This window comes from Apiospora aurea, assembly GCF_038362705.1.
Source record: "Apiospora aurea strain CBS 24483 chromosome Unknown utg000001l_segment0_segment0, whole genome shotgun sequence".
NCBI lineage: Eukaryota > Fungi > Ascomycota > Sordariomycetes > Amphisphaeriales > Apiosporaceae > Apiospora > Apiospora aurea.
Window position 1 is genome coordinate 1968139 of NW_027117388.1, and position 20341 is coordinate 1988479.

General features: G+C 54.9%; 4 protein-coding genes across 4 annotated transcripts; 2 read left to right on the plus strand and 2 right to left on the minus strand.

Annotated features, from left to right (window-relative positions):
* Positions 1 to 867: 867 nt before the first annotated feature.
* Positions 868 to 5274, minus strand: PG986_000625 (MCM3-associated protein; the record flags this gene model as incomplete). The annotated part of the gene is made up of 3 exons (XM_066836847.1): positions 868 to 4347; positions 4473 to 4801; positions 5259 to 5274. 3 exons carry the CDS (start codon positions 5272 to 5274, stop codon positions 868 to 870), a joined length of 3825 nt encoding a protein of 1274 aa, XP_066705740.1.
* A 978-nt stretch (positions 5275 to 6252) lies between these two features.
* Positions 6253 to 8651, plus strand: PG986_000626 (uncharacterized protein; the record flags this gene model as incomplete). The annotated part of the gene is made up of 3 exons (XM_066836848.1): positions 6253 to 6278; positions 7272 to 8256; positions 8328 to 8651. 3 exons carry the CDS (start codon positions 6253 to 6255, stop codon positions 8649 to 8651), a joined length of 1335 nt encoding a protein of 444 aa, XP_066705741.1.
* A 1247-nt stretch (positions 8652 to 9898) lies between these two features.
* Positions 9899 to 10980, plus strand: PG986_000627 (uncharacterized protein; the record flags this gene model as incomplete). Its single annotated transcript, XM_066836849.1, has 2 exons — positions 9899 to 10390; positions 10411 to 10980. 2 exons carry the CDS (start codon positions 9899 to 9901, stop codon positions 10978 to 10980), a joined length of 1062 nt encoding a protein of 353 aa, XP_066705742.1.
* Positions 10981 to 12718: 1738 nt separating this feature from the next.
* Positions 12719 to 13678, minus strand: PG986_000628 (uncharacterized protein; the record flags this gene model as incomplete). Its single annotated transcript, XM_066836850.1, has 1 exon — positions 12719 to 13678. One exon carries the CDS (start codon positions 13676 to 13678, stop codon positions 12719 to 12721), a length of 960 nt encoding a protein of 319 aa, XP_066705743.1.
* Between the last annotated feature and the right edge of the window lie 6663 nt (positions 13679 to 20341).

Sequence of the window (20341 nt, forward strand, 5' to 3'; positions counted from 1 at the left end):
GTGCGTTCCTGCACATTCAATGTGAGGCGCGAAATATGGGAAAGATTGGGAAGTAAGCGGGATGAAAGAAGGTATGCACCTGCTCGAGCAGGACCAACGGATCTTGAGTGAGGCTCACCACAGTGAACGGTGCCACTTTAGCTGGCTCGAGGAAGGTACTCGATTATTGTGAGGAATAAAGAAATCGAGGCAGTCGCGATTGCTTGCCTTTTGGCCAACACTCCACAAATCACCAGCCGCTTTGATGATGGGATGAAGCTGGGCTGGGGCATGGAAAGAACCACTTCGGCGAGGAGGCATAGGAGATGTACATATATCCAGGCCCAGATAATACGATCCCTATTTTATCTCTGTGAATAGGCATGAACTTTTCAGTTTGAGTATCCTACACCGTACATACAAGTTTGGAGGAAGCGTCGCCTTAAGCCGTGGGTTGGCTGTGAAAAATATACGAGCTACCCCTATTCCACGTCTGCTTGGTCAGGCCAAGATAGGACACCTGCATGCATAAGGTGAGCAAGGCTCCATTGAATGTCCCGATAGCGATTCAATGAGCAATCAGCAGTGAATCGATGGCTATAAACGTCGAACAGCTATCTTTACGTAACCACATGCATACTACATCTACAGTCACCGAAGACAGCAAGCATCACTAGGCAACAAAGGGCAGGAAACATTGTCAGTCGGTCATGCTTCGTTGAATTTCCAACAGCACAATCGGGGTATCAATTAGGTGCCACCGCACCTCCCTAAGATCTAGAAGAACGCCGTGCCATGCAATATTCCGCTGATGCTTTGTCGCAATCTTTCTCGTACAGATACCTCCCCCCAAGATTCCTTATACTATGTAAATTTTCCTTCCTATTGTCACCCTAACTTCTTTCTCTCATCCTCCACTTCCTGCAATAGCCCGTGCATTTGTGCAAGGAAGTCCGCTTCCGACTCGTCGTCACTCTTGGCTCGTTTACGGCTCGGGGCAGACGCCTCGCTTCGGTAGGCGGCCAGATCCTCATCTTCGACCTCATCCGGCAGTACCACGGGGCGCTTGCGTTTCGAGGCGACCCGCGAAATAGCCGGCGACGGACTGCTGTTGTGGCTGCCGTCTAGGCCATCGGTCACTGCAAACAAGCTGTGACGCTGCGTCTCGCCATTGGGCGTCGACACCAGGGAATCGCTAGGCTCGCTTTCAAGCGCGGTGCTCTTACGGAACTTCTCCAATGCCTCTGGCTGGTACGCATACTTGTTGTCCGGCATCAGGACGAGACCATGGACCTTGTATTGCCAGTAGGGGTCCTTGACTCGGCTCTTCTTGGTCTTCTCGACGCGGTGCTTGTTGACCCCAAGGCTCGATCGGAAACTGGAATTGAACGTCGAATTGCGGAAACTGCTGGGAGGCACAGATTGTGAGTCTCGGCCATTGGCCAAGGCCATGAGCTTTGCCGTTTTAGACCCCAGCTTGGCAGTGGAGGCAACAGAGCTGCGGCTGACGGGCCTCATGCCATGCTTCTCACGCCGGCGGTTTTCACCGCGCCGCAGCATTTCCGAGGGGAGCAGGGTGAGCGGCTCGTCATCGTCTGCGGCAGCCTCGCGAGCGGCAGCTTGTTCGTCACGCATCCCCTTGAAGACGCCACTTGCAAGCAAGGCCTGTTCGATATCCTCGTCTTGTGACTGAATCGACTCTCTGAATTCCTTTTCTCTCTTGGATTTGTTGAGTGCTTTGCGGTCGCGCACCAGCTGAACAGCCTCTTCGTGCCTTTTCTGTTTGGCAGCTTCTTCTTCGGCCCTTCGTGCCGCAACGCTCTGTGGCGAGTTCCAAGCACGAGCCTTTTCCCTTTCCATCTGGATCCGTTTCTTCACGCGCCGTTTGCGGAAGATGTTGAGCCACCTGTAGAAATAGGTGACGCTTAGACTGTACGTACGGAAGGCCCTGGCCTCGGCCCACGACTTCTCATCCTCTTCTTGCCGTATGCGCTCGTCTTCCTCGGCGCGGAAGGTTTCCCATACTTCTGTAAGGGTTTCTGCTATCACCCATTCCTCAAGGTGGTCCTTCATCAAACCTCTGTCTCCCAGCACAAACCATTCTGTAAAGTTCCCCATTGGGTCCTTGTGGGCCGGGGCAGGAGGCATGGTAGTAGCCGCAGGGGCAATGCTAGGCGAGGCTGTCGATGCAAGCGACCCTAATATACTGGGAGTCGGGGGTATACTGGCTGCTGTGGGGCCAGAAGGGAAAGGCGATGATGTGCTGGGTAAAGGTGACTGTGGTGCTCCCAAAGGAGCGGCAGGGCTCGTGGGTTTGGGGTTGGCCATGGTGCTGAAAATAGACGTGGATGTTGAGTTGGTTGTTGAAGTATCCCCAAGTGATGTAGGCGGTGTGCCAAAGCTGGGAGGCTTAATATCACCAGTTGAAGGTGCAGGGGAGCCGAAAATTGAGGTGACCGGGGGGCTCTTCTCTGCGATACTGCTGGAAGCCCCGGGTGGATTCGTCGCAGTGGGCGCAGGCTTGGCGGTACCGAATATAGACGGCGTATCGTTGGCTCCTGGTGTACTGGTGTCCTTGTCAAGGGACGCGAATATACTGGGGGTTGGTTTTTGCGTTTCTGAAGGAGTTGCAGCCGGACCAAGGAATGAGCTGTCCCCAAAGGTAACCTTTTTGTCTGCCTTGGGTTTTGCTGTCTCCTTAGGGGTTGGCGTTGCTGGCTTCGAGCCCCCAAACAGATGAGCGAAGGGGTTGGCAGCAGATGGTGCACTTTGTGCGGTAGCAGTCGACAAAGAAGGCGTCGAGGCAGCCGAGCTTGGCTGTGAAAAGATTGACTGTCCTGGAGGCACCCCAATGCTGGACTGCGGTGCCTGACCAGCGGTATTCGAGAAAAGCGATGGCGTGGAGACAGGGGCGGGCTGCGTCGGTGGTGCAGGGACATCGTTCTCGGTCTCCGACTCAACAATTTCTTCAACCTCACTCATTGCTTCACCAGTGGCTGGTGTATCCTCCACAAAAAGGCTCTCCTCATTGTGGTCCGCCTCGGCCATCTCTTCTCCAGTGATTTCGTAGACGGTCTCGTGGATAATTTCGGCCAAGGACCGGTCGCTCCGCTTACGCTCGACCAGGCTGTTCGAGAAAGAATGAGGGACGCGTGGTTCGTCCATCCGCTGTCGCGGATTGAGGACCAGATAGCGCCGGTTGTTGTCCTCCTCGAACTGCAGCCCATGCAACTCGGCGAATGCGATAGCTTCATCCTCGGTGTCGAAATAAAGTTTTCGCCGGAGGAAATCGGGGGTTAGGTCCTTGGGCCCATCTCTTGGCCTCGAATATGACTTCTTGATCACCTGAAGCATCGACTGTCGGACCATGCTGAAGTGAATCTCGGCGAAGCAGGCCATGGTGTAGGATATCTGTGGCGATCCAACGATGGAGAAGAATATCGAGGCAACGTTCAGGGCCATGTCGGCAGGTGCCCAGGGGCTGAGGGGCCCATGAAGCCTTGAAGTGTTCTCGATAGCTTCAACCAGGCACATGGCGGTCCTGACCCCATCCGATTCCCATAGCCATTCGGGCCACCTCTGCACCTTCTCCTTCAACCCCGTCTCGTTCGCAAAGAACAAGGCGTAGTACCCCCGAAATTCGGCCTCGTTTTCGCACTTGATTCCAGCTGTGGCGCAAGAGTCGTATGCCTGGTCTAAGGACATCAACGTTTTACTGAGCTGCTCGCGTTCTTGCTGTTCACTGAAATCTTCAGCAGCGAATCCTGGCTGCGAAAGAAGATGCAGTGACGTCACGTGGAATCTCGCGATGGTCTCCAGGCAGTAGATGTGATCCATCACCTCCTCCGAGTTCATGGCAGGGCCTTGAGGGATGAAGTCTTTCCGGATCGCTCGCGTGCGATCCCAAAGGAAATGATGCCGGGTCGCCAGCAGATCGTCCGTCGGAATCAGCTGGTCTATCATATAGTCCAGTGATCGTCTCAGCGCTGCGGGCGATCGTACGTCCATTGGCAAGGGCAACTCCTGCCCAGCTGCAGAACGAGCTAGTCGCGTCACCATCTTCGTTGGACACGGTATCATGTCCCCATTCCTATCCACCTTCTCCGCCAGCTTCACGTCGTTCTCCGTAATCCGAATAATCTTCTCCCATTCCGGGCACATTTCTTCGCAAATACCCTTGAATATGAGTGCTTCGTCGAGGCGCCGTTGTTTTCCTTCCTCGTCCACCAAATCTGCCTTGACGAGTGACTTGCGAGCCTTCTCACGGTAAGCTTTGTGCTCTTGGCGAAAAGTATCCATCGCGGCCCTCGAGGTACGGGCACCCGGGTCAGAGGGCCATGTCGGGGCTTTGACTCCATCCCTAGCAAGCTGCGCCTTGATCGTATTGGCGAAGTCTTCACGCCCAGCACCTTTTGGCGTATTGCGGCCATTCGAGTCCGCTTGCCGGTTTTCTTTGGGTTGTAGGTGATTGGCCGATTTGGGGGGTGTCGTACGTTGTTGCTTTGGCCGCCCTTGCTCCTCATTGCCCCCTTGCGTTTTCCGTTCACCTGGCCATTAGGGTGGCCATGAGCTAGCCCCGCAGGATTCTGGGCCAAGGTGTTGTTTGCTTTGAGAGTGTTCGCTTGGCCGAATGCAGGAGCTGGCGTTGCGGCGGCCCCGGTCGCAGGAGCACCAAATGGGTTCGGTTTCGCTGCTGCTGCAAAAGGGTTGGGGGCTGGCGATGGCGCTTTCGGTGCGGTGTCTACCCCGGAGAACGGGTTGAAAGGAGACTGCGAAGGAGCGCCAAAGGGTGCACTCGCCGGCGCCATAAGCGAGGCAAAAGCTGCATTCCGAGTAACATTAGTGGATCGAATATACACCTACATCGTTAAGATCATGTCGGCGATGAGGGGGTTTTCCAGCGCGTAATCTATGGGTCGGGTCGACATGATGCCCCCCAAAGGATAACTGCTTCCGGCCACGAACTACCCTTCGATTGATGTTGAAGAAACATGCAAGGCGTCCTCTCAGCCAGGTCGGACACAACAAAGCTGCCCATCGGCCAGCCTGTCCAGTGTATCCAGCTTCCCTCATTGTCGTGGCCCTATTATTTCTCTCGCCAATCCGTCATTGCCCTAGCTAGGTCGGCTCGGATGGTTTCGATGGTGAAGACCCAAGTCCCTATGGGCGTGGCGACTCCCAGCTGCTCCAAGCGTGTATCGCGCGGTCGCAAGTCGAAGTGAACAGGATAATTATGCATGGAGAGTGTTGATGGTTGAAGGAAAGGTCCGGGAACTCACGGTTCGGTGCAGCCATGGCTGTAGACAATCCCCAGCTCTTGCCTCTTGCGCCGGGTGTCAAGGGTATGATGAGGTGTGGTGATCGGTCATTGAAGTGGACGCGCCGCAGAGCTCAAAGACACTTCTTCACAGGGTTTGCGCTTATTGGTACAGTCGAACGAGGCTGACAAAGGATCGTGGCGATGATGCGATGCGTTGGAAGTTGCGTCGAGGTTGTCGATTATGGCAAGGTAGTTAGTTGGTTGGCAAAGGCTTGCAATTGGCCCTGATGATGTTGTTGGAGTCGCGCTTTGTCGGCGATTGTCCGATGTGGGTATCCGATCTGACGTGAAGCGAAGTGAGAGTGTTGCAAGTGGAACGGCCGTCGCTTTTTTTGCTTGCTTGACTAGTAGTTGCTGGCGTCTGGCCGCGTTCGTTCAGGACCAAATGCCATCTTGATGGAGTTGGAGTTGGAAGTGAAAGCGGAAAGAATGGAAGCTCTGACCATGAGCTCTCTCTGGGCCTTGACCGCCTTGCCCTGGGCCGGATTTGGGCTAACTCAATTGGCTAGAATCAAACAGAGTGGGTGGTTGGTAGGAGCATTGTCTATTGTTCGTATCATCACCAACAATAGCGCTGCCAAGGATGTGGCCGATTGGATTGTTGAATAATGCGTCTTCCTCTCTGATAATAAAATCTTGAGGTGTCCCCAACCTCCTGTCTATTACATTGACAGGTACCAATCTAGAAACCCAGTACTCAAGATCAAGTTGGACGGGGCTGGGCGTACGTATAAAATGCCAAGGTAAGAAAAGATATGAAACTCGATACATATTAATAAATTTGAACGTAGTATAAAACTCAATCAGGATATTGGCAAGCATATAATACTCTTATCACATCAACTTGGCAACTGCAAAATGCAAGTCGGAGTCGAAAGGACGGTGCAAAATGGAAGGCCGTCCATTGTAAGTCCAACGAGCTGGTCATGATGGCAGAAGTACATGTAGACAGGATGACCATTCAACCGACAGCCGGTAGGTAAGTATATAGGAAATGAGGTCATTAAGTCCAGCCACGTCCGAGCCAACCCCGCCCTTCAATTTGAAGACGCGGAATGACTGGCCGTTCTGCCCAACTAGAGTCGTAGCCGTTGTCATACTTGGAAGTGAGAGGCGTTGTTGGTATTGCACTCGATTGATTCATACATACTCCCTGACTCGGCGGCGGTCCCAACGTGACAAATTCCATTTCCATGCAGCAGGGCTAGATCGAAGTGAGGAAGAGGAAACTGTGAGAGAGCACTAGGAACCGACCCGGGCACTATTGCTGCAGGGTACCAATAACTGCATGCTACTGCCGGGCGCGCCAACGCACGCAGCGCAGCGCGACTAATAAGGCTGCTCGCATTGTACGGCAATACGGACAGGGCAGTTCTACTGGAACCCCAATAAAAAGTCCAAGTCCCCTGGGTTAGTCCCTTGACAACTCGACTTGGCCAGTCGAGAGTTGCGTCTCACAAACAGAGACGCCCATCTTCTGCCGTGAGCTGTAGATCTTCGACCCCATCTTCCTAAACACAAGTCCTCTCCCTCTCCGCCTTCTTGTCTTTCGCACCTTGGCGGCCGTACTGTCCCGTCCAGTCTTCGACCACAATAAAGGGCCCCTCTACTTGAGCAATCTCGAGAACAAAAAATAATAATAGCCGTCACCTCTCCCTCCTGCTGCTGTCAGCCCCGCTGATGGAGACTTGTCAACGTCCGACACATCATCATCGCCCTAGCCCATCATCCATGTCTTAAGACGGTCGGCTGATCAACGAGGCTTCCTCGCGCGACACAACATACCAGCAGACCGGAAGTCCGACAGAACAAAGGCACGCAACCAGCCCACCACGCACTCCCTTCAGCGCTCTCCCCTCGATACGATAACGTCTCACGATTGAGATCTGCACCACCACAGCTCGGCAGGCTGGCTGCGCTCATTTCCTTTCCCCCTACATTGTCCGTCCGACGATTGCGCCCCCCGAAACAGGGCAGTGCAGTTCAACCAGGCTGCGCACACAGGCAGCGTCTATATAAATAAACCCCGTCCGCACCCCAGCTTCCGATGGCTTTTTCTCGAAGATCCGCGACTGCGCCAGCGGTGGAACCAGATATCGCAAACGACCGAGGCGGTGACGGAGAATGCAGCGGCCGGTATCTGGACCTTCGGCCACATCTACGTGAACCCCTGCCTCGGCTCCCTCTGTTCCTTCTTCGACGGCTGTACCACTTGCTGTCTAGGCGACCCAGAAGAAAGAGCGCGGCGGCGGAGGGAGCGCGAGCGCGCGCGAGGAAATGCCGAGTACAGTTTCGATTTCTATGATGACTGGGATGACGACCTCGCGGGAGACGGCGGCGCCGGGCAAGGCAGTGGCGGGGTCGGCGGCATTCACTGGGATCGCCTCTTGGCCGGCACAGGTACAAGCAAGAAAGGAGCAGGCGAGGTGCACGAGCAGCCCCAGAGGAGGACAAAGGGCATGAGCTACGGCACAGGACTGAGGCGGAAGTCGAGCACCGCTGAGGATCCGACCATTATACCCAGCACGCAGCCGATCGGCTTTTTGGGGAGATTGCCGTTCAAGTTTGGAGGACCCTTGCGGTACAAGCCCAGCGCCGCCAACTTGATGGACCACCCGGGCCGGCACGACCTCGAGGGAGAACACGAGCCGTTGCTAGGTTCCGACGAACACGATGCCCATTTCTTCATGGAGTCACCAACGCACAGTAGGAAACGGAGCGGGACGACTGGAAGCGGAGATACCAGCGATTCGTACCGATCGAGAGGCGACCTATTCCCTAGTGATGGAGAAGGGGAGGAGGATGCCATCCCGCTGGATGACGAATTCGCCGACGACTTTGCCGTGGAGCTGGACCGCGTTGACGACCGGTCCAGCAACAAGACCGCGCAGCAGCAAGGGGAAACGCAAAGCCTCGAACTACAGCGTACAGCGCAGCGCGTCGCGCACAACACTAGGGTCGGCGTATTCCAGGCTGCCCTCGTTGCCCCCGACTCCCGAGCTGGTGGCAGCTGACCCATCGATACTAGAGGATCTGCAGCAAGAGGGAAGAGCGGCTGCGCCAGCAGGAAGACGAGGAGGTCGAGCGTAAGCGGCAAGCCGCCGCCCAGCTGGCGCTGGAGCGCGGACTTCACCGCGATAATATGCAGGTCGAGTCCGTACCGGAAGCTAAGGCCGAGATGGTGGAGGTCGACGAGGTGTATGCACCCGGACAAACAGCAGAAGTATTAACGGTTGGCTCTCCTCCTTCGATATCCGACTCGATGCAGACACAACAAAGGCCGCAAAGTCCGCCGCCGCCGACGCCGCCAAGCGATGACTTTGTACCCGCACGGCTGCCATATTTCAAATAGAAGGAGTAGCGGTTTTGGGATACAGACAGACTCGCCTACGAGCCCGCAGCAGCACTGCAGGGTCGATGGTAGTTGAGAATGGACGTGAGCGTTCAGAAAATCATCCGCCAAGCGAAATGGGCCGGATTGCTTTTCCACACAGAAGCACGTCGCAATCAAAGTGACATGCCGGGTCGAGCGCCGCCCCTATTCTGGCGTACCGAGTTGTCCTGCGACAGGATCGCCACGAGCGAACCTACTACAATCCACCCTCCACCCGGTGCCGAGGCGGACGAGGATGTAGAATACCATGATGAGCATTATGAGCCACGTTGAATTAAAGGCCAATCGAGCTATGAAGATGACAGAATGACACGACTTTACCCTTTACTTGTATATAATTAACAGGATATCCTTACGGCAGCAGAGCATTTTGGCAATAGACACGGGGGTCCGGAGCGTTGGAGCCTGGCCCGCCGAGACATAACAAATACAGGCCCGAGGACGAGACTGAGACCGAGACCCTGATTTCTTCTCTACCTAGGTGCCTGATAATACATGTATTTACGTCTCAGCGATTGACCTATCAAAACATCCAACTTGGGGGACGCTGGATCAGCAGTGAGACTATCACCTGACGTCATCTCTTGCGGCTTGATTAGGCAAGACGAGATCCAACGTGAAGGAAACCAACAAGCACTCTAGCGATCAATGATCTCGGCACGGCAATGCAAGTAGACGTGAGCCGTACAGGCCCCCAGGGGGTTCCTTGCGGGCGACATAGAATAAATTCCCAACCAATCAGAGTCGGCGTGGCTACGTCGGGGCAGGCTGTTCGAGAAGGCGCAGGGGCAAAGGAGGGGACGGCGTCGTGCCTCGGTACAGCCAGTTCCAACACCTTTCCCCGCAAAGCGCTAGGCACAACGGTGTGGATGTGGTGGAGAACCGGGGTCCATGGCCGAGATACTAGCCCAGACAGTAAGACGGATCTTGAACTGATGATGAACCGCGGTCGGTATTTCTCCAAATTACTGTTTCACAAGAACGAGTTGGTCTGCTGGGTAATATTTGTTGTTTGTGCGCCTCTACATACATATTCTTACCGTTCTATTCTGCAATCAGTTCCTCCGAGTTGTCGGAACTGTCTACGGCATTTACCTTGCGGCACCTTGCTGGCTTATAAGCAGATCAACACAACGCGCAATCTGACACCTAGTTGCTTGCCTTTTATCAAAACGCGCACTGGCGCGCAGGTCAACAACCGCAAAATGACAGCCACCAACCCCGAGCCCACGCCCACCGGGCCCATAAGCACGCCCCTGACCAAGCTCCTCGGCATCCAGCACCCCATCGTCCTCGCCGGCATGGCGCGGACCTCGGGCGCCGCGCTCGCCGCCGCCGTGTCCAACGCGGGCGGCCTGGGCGTGATCGGCGGGTTCATGTACACGCCGGACCAGCTGCGCGAGATCGTGCGGGACATGAAGGCGCTCTTCGCGCGGGCCGACCTGCCCTTCGGCATCGACCTGGCGCTGCCCCAGGTCGGCGGCGGCGCGCGCAAGACGAACCACGACTACACCGCGGGCAAGCTGGACGAGCTGATCGACATCACCATCGAGAGCGGCGCGCGCCTCTTCATCAGCGCGGTGGGCGTGCCGCCGCAGCAAGTCGTCGACCGCCTGCACGCCGCGGGCATCTACGTCATGAACATGGTCGGCCACCCCAAGCACGCCGTCAAGGCGCTCGAGCGCGGCGTCGACATGGTGTGCCCGCAGGGGGCGAGGGCGGGGGGCACACGGGCGACATCGCCAACAGCGTGCTGATCCCGGCCGTCGTCGACGTGGCGCGGCGCTACCACCCGGCCCTGCTCCGGGGCCAGCCGGCCATGGTGGTGGCCGCGGGCGGCATGTACAACGGGCGCAGCCTCGCGAGCTCGCTGATGCAGGGCGCGGCGGGCGTCTGGGTCGGCACGCGCTTCGTCGCCAGCGCCGAGGCCGGCTGCAGCGACGAGCACAAGCGGGCCGTCGTGGCCTGCGGCTTTGACGAGACGGAGCGCACCCTCGTCCTGTCGGGCCGCCCGCTGCGCATGCGCACCAACGAGTACGTCGCCAAGTGGCACGCGCAGCCGCAGAAGATCCAGGAGCTCTGCGACCAAGGGATCACGCCCATCGAGTGGGACTTCGACCAGGGCAACGACGTCGACCCGCCGCACCTCATGGGCCAGGTCGCCGGCGCCATCACCAAGATCCAGCCGGCGGGGGAGATTGTTCGCGAGATGGTGGACGAGGCCCTGCAGATGCTCAAGACGGGGAGGGATTACATCACTCCGACGCCCAGTCAGCCGAAATTGTAAATATGCATATGTGTGTTATTACTGTTGGTATCTCCTATTTTTAGCGACAACGAAACTCGGGTCTATATTTAGTGCGTATGTACGTACGTAAGGGTCTACTACACGTATTTTACCAACCTTACCTGGTACCTACATCCTAGGCTTCCCAAGGGGCCCGCAACGTTGAAGGGCATGCAGTCGTCTCATCCCTAGGGCGACATGGTACAGCTAGCTCAATCAATCACCGTCATTCAACTTAGACAAAACCGCCTACCTACCTAAACATGTTTTACCGTAAGCTGGGCTGAGCAGGGCTGAGCCGGCCGGGTCAGCAACCGACTTGGCTGATGGCCACCATGAACCGTTATGATTATGTAACGCGTGAAGCGTCATTAGTTGCGACCCTTTTTTGGTAGGTCACTCCAAGATATATCACGTCATGCATTGGCCAGTTGCACAAGGATGTCATGGTATGCAGGGCTGACAGCGGCTGGCAGGCGGGTTATCCTTCTTGTGTGCAAATTGCAATGCAGATGCTGGGAATGAGAACCTCCTCAAAATTAACAGCCTTTGTCAGAAGTGATAATACAGTAGGCGAGGGGGAGGGCAAGGGAGAGGGCAAGGTTATGTTGGAGCGGCCAGGATCTCTCTCTATGTAATGCCAACAGAGACGGGCAGTAAGTTGACTATCATGAGTTGGCTCGCCAAGGCCGGTGGATCGGCTTTTCGCTGGCCGACTCGACTGGAAAGAACGTATCTGAATCGCTAGGCGCGTTGTGGATGGACGAAGCAAGCCGATCCGGCAAACCGAGAGTTTCCACCCCTCGACTCATTGCTTTTCACTGCATACAGTACTGGAGAATCACGGGACCGAAAGGTGCGGAGGGAAGAGAGACGGCAGCTGAAAGACGCAAAGGTTGGGGGTGGGGGGGAAGTAGGGGAGCAGCAGCGGCAGTTGACGATCGGGCGGGCCCCACGGCACCCTCCCTTTGGACGAATTGCCCCTGCAGCAAAGGAATAACATAAGCAAGCATGCATGTACCCAAGAGGCGTGGAGGGCTGCGCGGCCTTCCCGAAGATCCTTCCTGGCTTGGTGACCGATTACAGACTGTGGCATGTTTCGGAGTGGAAGCGCCATGGACATAGGTCTTCCAGTAACACATCAACGATCGTAGCACCGTTTCCGTATTTGAGTGGGAGGTGAATCGCGTACTCTTCCGTCGTGATATTGCTTGTCACTTATTTCTTATTTTCGCTCTTGCTTTTCCCCGTGCTCCAGGAAGATCGTACGTGCATAAAATTATAAAAACTCAAGGGGATTGGGGGGGAGGGGATAAGACCAACAACATTGAAGTTCGGGCCTGGTGGTAGGTAAAAGAGGTCCCGGTCCCGAAGGCGGGACAAAATCAGACCTGGCTGCCACCAGGTCGGGCCCTCCTTCTCTTACTTACCGACTGAGTCTTATGTAACTAACGATTCATATCTGGACTGAGGAGACGGAATACACAGCAAACATGCACATGAACTTCGATTTGCAGTGTGTCATCAAGTTGTTGTGTTTTGGTTCTTGTTATTATCATGTGGAAAATAAATAAATGGTATCATTTGCCGCTCATTCCAGTCGTTACAACGCCCAAAAATACATCAGGTAGAGACCTAGGTAGCATACAACTTCAGGGAGGTTGGGAGGGAAGGTAGTTTGGTGGTACAATGTGATCGCCAACCAAGCGGTGCTTGACGATGTTTCGAGTTCCATGGCCTAAGCCCACTTGTCGCCCCGGGTCTTCTTGAACGTGGCCGTAGACACCAAGGGTTCCTTTTCCCATTGGGTCGGGAGCACCATGGCGAGCGTGTCGAGCTCTTCGCGGGCCGCTTGCATGCGCATCTTGAGCGGCTCCTGCTTTTCCAAGTTGTCCTCCCCCTCCTCCGGGTAGGCCAATGCGTCCTCGTCCGCGTCCTCGATGCGCTTGATGAGCTCCTCGAGCTCCTCCTCGGCGACATCCTCCACGAGCTGCGGGGTGGGGCCCAGGAGAAGCTTGTGGGTGTCGTAGACGAAAGTCATCTTCTGTAGCGAGTTCAGGTCGACCTTGCCCCATCGTAGCACTCTCCAGGCACCCTCGGGTACGACCGCCAGACGTTGGACGCGGGCCAGGTCCCGAGTGGAACCCCACAGCGACGAGCACTCGGGCTTCAGTTCGGCTTGGCCGAAGAATAGGGTGTCGCGAGAGAAGTCGACGTAGATTCTTGGTGCGTAGTCTCCGACTCCGAGCGCCAGCGTGTAGTGCTTGAGGGCCTCGTGCCGTGCCTCGGAGTTGACATGGAGGAGGGCGGGAATCTGGGTGTTGGAGTGCCATGTCTCGCTATCGTCGCGGCGGGTCAGGCCCCCGTCTAGAGACGTTGGCGCCTCGCGGCTGCGTGAGAAGGGCGACTGTACCGCCACTGTTCGCGCGGCGGGCATGGCTTCTTGCCATACTTTGATGCGCAGCTCGGGCGGGAGCTCGCCGAACATGTGGAAGGCCTGGGGGCCCTTGGCCTGGGCGAAGAGGGAGGTAAGTGTTCGTTCCATGTTGGACTGTAGAGACTCGACAAGATCAAGATATTGCGAGCGTTGTCGTTGGTAGAACCTGTTGAGGAGGTCAAAGGAGTTTATAACTGGAACGAGGGCCAGTGGCGCATCCTGTGCGTCGATGGTAGTGGTGTGAGACCTTGTGGATGGCATGGTAGTATAAGGGGGGCTTTGTGCGTTAGAAGGGTGCTCTGACGGGTCAGGACCCCACGGTCGAGTAAGAAGCAAGTATAGATCCTGGATGCAGGGATCACGTTTGGGTTGGCGAATAAGTCGACAACAAACAAGGGGCTGTGCTCCCGTAAGAACTACTAGATCCAGACCGCAAAGCAGAGTGTTCAGCTGTGTGCTGGGAGGGATGATGGGAGGGTCTGAAAGAATTATATATTGGCCAATGTATTTGAGTAATGGGGGGTCTCATCCTTGTCCGGGAGCATGTACAATGTTTCTTGACGCTCGCAACAACAGCTGACTGCTGGTCACCAGCTACTTTTAGACTACCTTTCCGTCATCAATGGGAGAAAGGCCAGACCCTGCTAGCCGGGAGGCCAGGAGATCCTTGGTGCAAGCCATGTCAGCCAGCTAACTTTGACCCATCTCCAGCCAGAACTGGAACGTGGTTAGCTAAACGGAGGGGACGCCACAGGAGACTAGGTTAATTGCTTGTACGTACACAGGCATGTTGTGCGTTGGAGAACAGGAGGACAGGCGGCAGCTGGGGGCCGACTCACCGTGATGGCCACTCCATGTCGAACAGATCGGCTTGGGTATGCAGAGACAGGGGTAGCCCTGCCAAGGCATGTCGGTGTGAAGCCGCAGCGTCGCTCCTGGTGCTACGACTCCAACGCACGATGAGCAAGAGAAGTGAAAGCAGGCAGGCAGACGAAATCGTCTCAACTACATTGGATCGCTTTTGTAACCCCAATGAAATATGTAGATAAGCATGGAGCTTTGGACAAGGGCCCAAATGAGCGAGAAAGACGAAGTTGACAGCTTGGCAAGCAGCAAGTTGTATGATGCGCATCTCCGTCCCACTGAGATGCGTGGTTGATGGACAGGCGCGCTCTGTGGGACTGCCGGCCAACGGCAATGCCTGCCGATTGAAGCCGATGTGACACTAAGCAGGCTTTGCCAGCAGTGCCTGTGCTGTGTGTTGTATAGCCACAGCGACCAAATGCATACACCTACTACTTTACGTATGCATCCCCCATCCCTTTTCGTCTTGTCGGTGATTTGTTCAATGACGAGGTTTTTTACGCGCGTTCGACTGTGCATCTCTTCTTGCGCCACAAAGTGCCTGCAACGCATGCGTGGTTTTCTGATCCGAGAGCCCAGGAGATGGTGTCATGAGTCCTCGGTGGAGGTTGTAAGTGCGTTGCAAGGTGTCAATTCCCCCTCGTTCCACAGCCTCAGGCCCCGAAGATGTGAGTGACGTGGTAGGTTAAGTCGGGGTGTTTTCCAATGACAGCTTGACAGGCGCTTTCGAGTCAGCTACTCGTCCGTATCAAGCGCTGATCAAACGTGTACAGGCAGCATTGCAGGAGAGAGCCCTGGAAGTCTATCAAGAGACAAATGTCGGCCAACGGCGAAGTCTCACTCCGCCCCGCGTGCCGATCCTCCTTAGGTAATACAGGGTTCACAATGGTCTGGCTGCACGCATGCCTATCAGAGAGGCGGGAGTAGACAGAGTCGGTAAACCATAATAATTAAGTGCATGGCAAGTCAAGTATGGCATCAGACGAGATATATGTATCAGAGGCGGGTGCTGTTTGTTTGCTTGTCTTGGCTTCCAGCGAGCGAGGTTGGCATGGAATTCCAGTAAGTTGCCAGGCATTCATTCGCATTCCATTCATCTCGCAGCACACCAAGCAAGTCGGGTGCGGGCCTCAGTTCTCCTCATAGGCCAATTGATCAAATTAATGCTGTTGACTCGTTGCCAAATACTGTTAACAACATGAAGGAGATTAGTCAAAGTTCGGCTCTTGCATGGTTGACAAGAACCGGGGCAGCTCATGTCATTGGCGTTCTATTTTTACAAGGAAACAAAGACGGGCCTCACAATGCAAATGTTGGTCGGAGGCAATCGACCTCTGGCGCCGACCCGCCGATGACTGGTTTGACTTCGTTGCATTCGCGCCAGCCAAGGCTAACCGTCCGCGTCATGATTCGAAGCGTGATCACCAGACCGGCAAGAGAGTTGCTGGCTGTCCGTCTCGTCCCTTACATACGTAGTACTTCCATGGACGTTGATGCAATCGGGGGTTTCTTGACGTAGGTCACGACGCGTCGGGCGGGCCAGCGCGGCTCGGTGCTGGTGACGACCCTCAGGGCATGTCGGCCAGTGCCCTTAGGCATAGTGTCGGCACCCAGCACAGCGTCTAGTATCTACGGCTAGGCACTCCCCAATATGCTCATCCCTCCACCACGCATGCCACAAAGACATCGGGCTAGATGCTTCTCAGGGTGAACAGCAAGCAAGCACAATACGTTCGGCGGGCAGCAGCCAAACGTTGGCGACGTCGTCGTCATGTGCTGCATTACTGCTGGTCATCTGCTATGGGAAATGTCGGGCCCGAGGTGGCTATGTGCATGGCGCATTCTCTCTCTGCGTCCAAATTGACCCTCGGATTGGTCCAAATTGCCAATTGATTGATACCTCCCCTCCAGCTGCTGCCAGCGTTAGTGAATTGCGGCGTCGCACCGCGTTGGTTGGCCAACACCAACCCAAGCCACTGAACCAGAATTTCATGTTGCTATGAGACATTGTTAAGCTAGATTCTGCCATTTCGGAGTGGGCGACAGCAGATACGGCCGACAGACGCACGATTAGAGTGAGGAGCAATTCAGATTGTCTGCATATCGAGGCTGGGGAATAAGTTTAGACCAGCCGCCCATCAATGAATGAATCGGACCCTGAAAATGCAAAGCCAACACCAGGGTGCATCACGGGTGCTACACACCCGTACATGTACGGTAGTAGTCTTCTGCATGCAGTGTCGTGGGTAGTGACTCTGTCCCGCCGCTGCTGCTACCCCTCACCCCCGTCATCCTCCCCAATCCCCTCATTCTACGAGAGTTACATCCCGCTTTTAATGGGGTCGGCTCAAGCCGCACCCAATGGCCACGACGCTTATTCCCCTCCGCCCCTGCAAGACGGTTGGAGATCTGCACCAGGATCCGGCCCCGTTACCCCATGCCCAGAAGCCATGTCCATGGATAATGAATTCTGTCCGAGGTCCTTGGCAACATTATTAGGTATGCATGCTGGCATGCTTGGAGAATGCACGTTCGATTTGAACTGCGCGAGTCTCACTCCAAGACAAAATGACTCATCGGATTTGGACCGACCACATACAGCACCTCCAGGCAGAGAAACCTTCGATGGGAGGCTTCTGATCATACATCAATACCAATACGTTTAACCACCAATGGCTGCCCCCGTCCAGGCGTGTTGTGAGATTCAGGCAGATTCAGTTCTTCGGCACACACCGGCGATATGTCTGTTCAAGTGTAATGTAATGCAATGTACTACACCTGCCCGATCGGTCTTTAATTGCTCTGTCGACCTGAGTCAAGAACAACTTCTCGTCAAGCCCCGCTCCGTCTCGGGACCGTGATTAGTGAACGAATATTCCAGAGAGGAGTTTTCTTCTTCTCCTTCTCTTTTCTCTTCGTGCTATCCGGCTCGTTTCGTGCTGTGGCAAGTTTACACAATACCAGCTGAAAAGGGCTGTTCAGCACATAAAGGAGTGACCAGCCCTTGACTTCCACATCCTTTCTCGAGCCAGTGGAAGGAAAAAGCAATACGACAAAAGCAACGTCACTTAACGCTCCAGCTGTTGGAACACTCGCCATGTGACAACAGTTGGGAGCCGGGCTTGGATCCGTCACAGCACCATCGGTACGTGGCAATTAGCTATCCTTCATATTTACTATTGGCAATCTTGATGAAATAATTAACGTGTACGCTCGTCTGATAGCATTCGCCTCGAGTGCCTCCTATCCCAAGGTATCAGCCAACGCCCGGGAAATGAGACCACAGGCCACCTTCTCTTTGCAAGACCTTTTGCAAAGAAGTGTGTGGCGTCCCTGTTCACCCAGCGTCTTCTCCTCGAGGCTTCTAGAACGTGACGCCATCTGCGCCTCCTCCCTGCCATGAAGCTCAGCTGCGCGTGACTAGTGGCGTCGCTCTCCCTCTTCACCTCCCATGGTCTTGTGGCGCTCAAGTATTCCTGCAGATGCCACGTTTTTATTCTCTTCGACCAAACTTTGCAGGGCCCAACGGTCTGGAACGCGCTGCAAAGAAGGTTTGGGCCCGGCTACCGCTGGCCCCAGGCGCCATTCGATAAGGCGTTGGCTCGCCCGCATTGCAGCAGCTAACCCACTGGTCCAGAGCGGACAGTCGGGAGCTGGAGGCTAGCGGAGGCAAGCGGAGGCCTTGTGGCTTCAAGGGCGAAGGGCGGCCAGCGGGAGCAGTCTAGGCATTCACATGCTTTTACAAGTTTCTTCGCTGAACCCAGGGGGGCAGACTGGCGAATGTCCAATATTCTGTCTTGACTATCCTCCAATTCACAGTCACTAGTGCGCGCCGCCTGCCCAAGCTGGAGAATGTGCACATTGCATTGCGCGGAGGTCAGCTTGACAGCGCAGATCTCAAGCTGGCAAGCTAAGACAAATCTCAGATGTCCTTCGTGGCCGTGCGGAGGGACCGCGGTTTCTTACTCCAGCAAACGCAAAGCTAAAGAAGCACATGAGGCTCAACGCTCTAAAGACTGGCCAGTCTGGCCTTGAGGGAAACAGAGACCACGGTTAATCCCCAACAGCTGCGGAACGGCTCACGACTGCCCGGATTGCGGGGGTAGGGCCGATGTTGTTTACCACACGGCGAAGGCTAGACCTGCTCTATTGAGGAGGCGCATGGCTCTGCATCTTGTGGTTGAACTATTGGTACTCGCTCATCTCCCCCACAATCTCTAACGCAAGAACTTTGACTGACTAGCATGCGCATCCAAGGAGTCGCTATCCTTCCGTACGCAAGGCAAACAAATGCGAACGCGGGCGAGTACGAAAGCTTACTCATTATTGTTTACTTGGCAAATCCTAGGAGGTTCGGCTTTTGCACGCATTCGGTCGGTTACTATTCCTGTTCTGCATTTACGGCTGTGCTACCACGAACGAAATTACATTCCCATCTTTCCCCCTGACGGCTCCCTGACGGCCCCCTGACGGGTATGAGAGAAACATTTGCACTCGGGTCAACTGAGTTCAGCGCCGAAACTTCGCAGGAGAAGAGGGATCGCGTTTATGACTTTCTCATGCGGTTTCAAATCAGTCATCGTCACTTTCCCATGCTTTGTAAGATTCTTGGCTCGTTTCGCAGTCTCCCCGCGGCAATCATCCGTAATACAAGCGACGAGGGGCCAACTGGTATCGACAGTTGGAACATCATCTCTACCTACCCCAGAACGAGAGCCCGTTTCCAGAAAGCAAGCCAGGGGTTTGACCCAGCCAAGAAACGCCCTGACTGTATTGCAGAGGCGCCAGGCTCTCGTCCTGCACAGACTGTCGCGCGAGGTTCGGTGTCCCAGGACCTCCGCATTCATCCCCGATCAAGGTAGAAAGGTAGAGTGCGTACCGCAGATGAGACTGACATGCCACTCTAAGTTCCTTATTCCCACGTAAACAAACCCGGATTAGTTGTGCTTACGAGAGTCCCCTCCGTGCGGGCGGTAAGCTGCTCAAAGCTCCTGTCCGAGGACCTGTATGTAGTCCGCCGTCATCCTAATCTCCGGACGGATACTGCTCGCGACGGGCTTACTTAATGTAGAGGTAGCTTCGAATACGTGTGAAGGTGGCCATAATAAAGTGGTTTCCGAGTGTTGGAGTGAACGGGCCGTTTTAATTATGAACTGAAACTATTCTCGCTTACAATGGGGTTGAAAATCGCCACAAACATCATACTGATGCCGCAATAGAGCCATGAGGTCCGTTCATTCCTACTCATCATGATGGCGCAGTACGATACCAGTGGCAACTTCTTAGATACCTGTTTACTCATCTGAAGCACTGCCGGGCAGAGCCAAGATACGTTGATGCCTGGGAACTCGGTCAAAGTATCATGTAGAAACCAGGAACGGAGAGAATTTGCGACACCAAAGGCGGCTATTCTTCCTACCAAATGCCTGCCTAGAACTCTTCGTCATTTCACTTGGGGTTGGATGTAGATAGTTAGACCCCGGCCATCAGGCGCGAGTTGTCAGGTCGGTAAAGGAGATGTGCTGCAGGGAGCATCCTCGTTCACAGAATCATGTTGATAATCTAGCAGATATACGACTGGTGTCGCTATTCCGTCTTCTATGAAAGATAATGTATGCAGGGTTGCCTGAAGGCACACTGATCTGGCGACCAGGGATCCCTCACATTCTTTCTTGTCAAATGCTAGGTCATGAAACCAATATTCTTTATCAGGGGCAGATAGATCCTTCAGGCCCCCCAAGAGCTCATGCCCTGTATTGTATCCTTGAAGCTACCACGGTAGCTCAACCATTGTTATAATAAGGAAAAGACCGAGGGGTTATCCTTATATGTAGCCCAGTACCATTGAACTTAGGAACATACAGTAGGATACTACAGTTGGAGGGAATGACTGACAGTATGAAGTAGCTGGCCAGCAATCGAAGATGGCACGACAGTTAGCCGCAACCCATGGTATCTCTACGATAGCGTAGGGAAGTATTTCAGGTAGATAGAAGCATCACGGGCAGCGAAGCTGAGAGTATCCCCAAGACAGTCCTGGCACCGTTGAACTGAGCTATG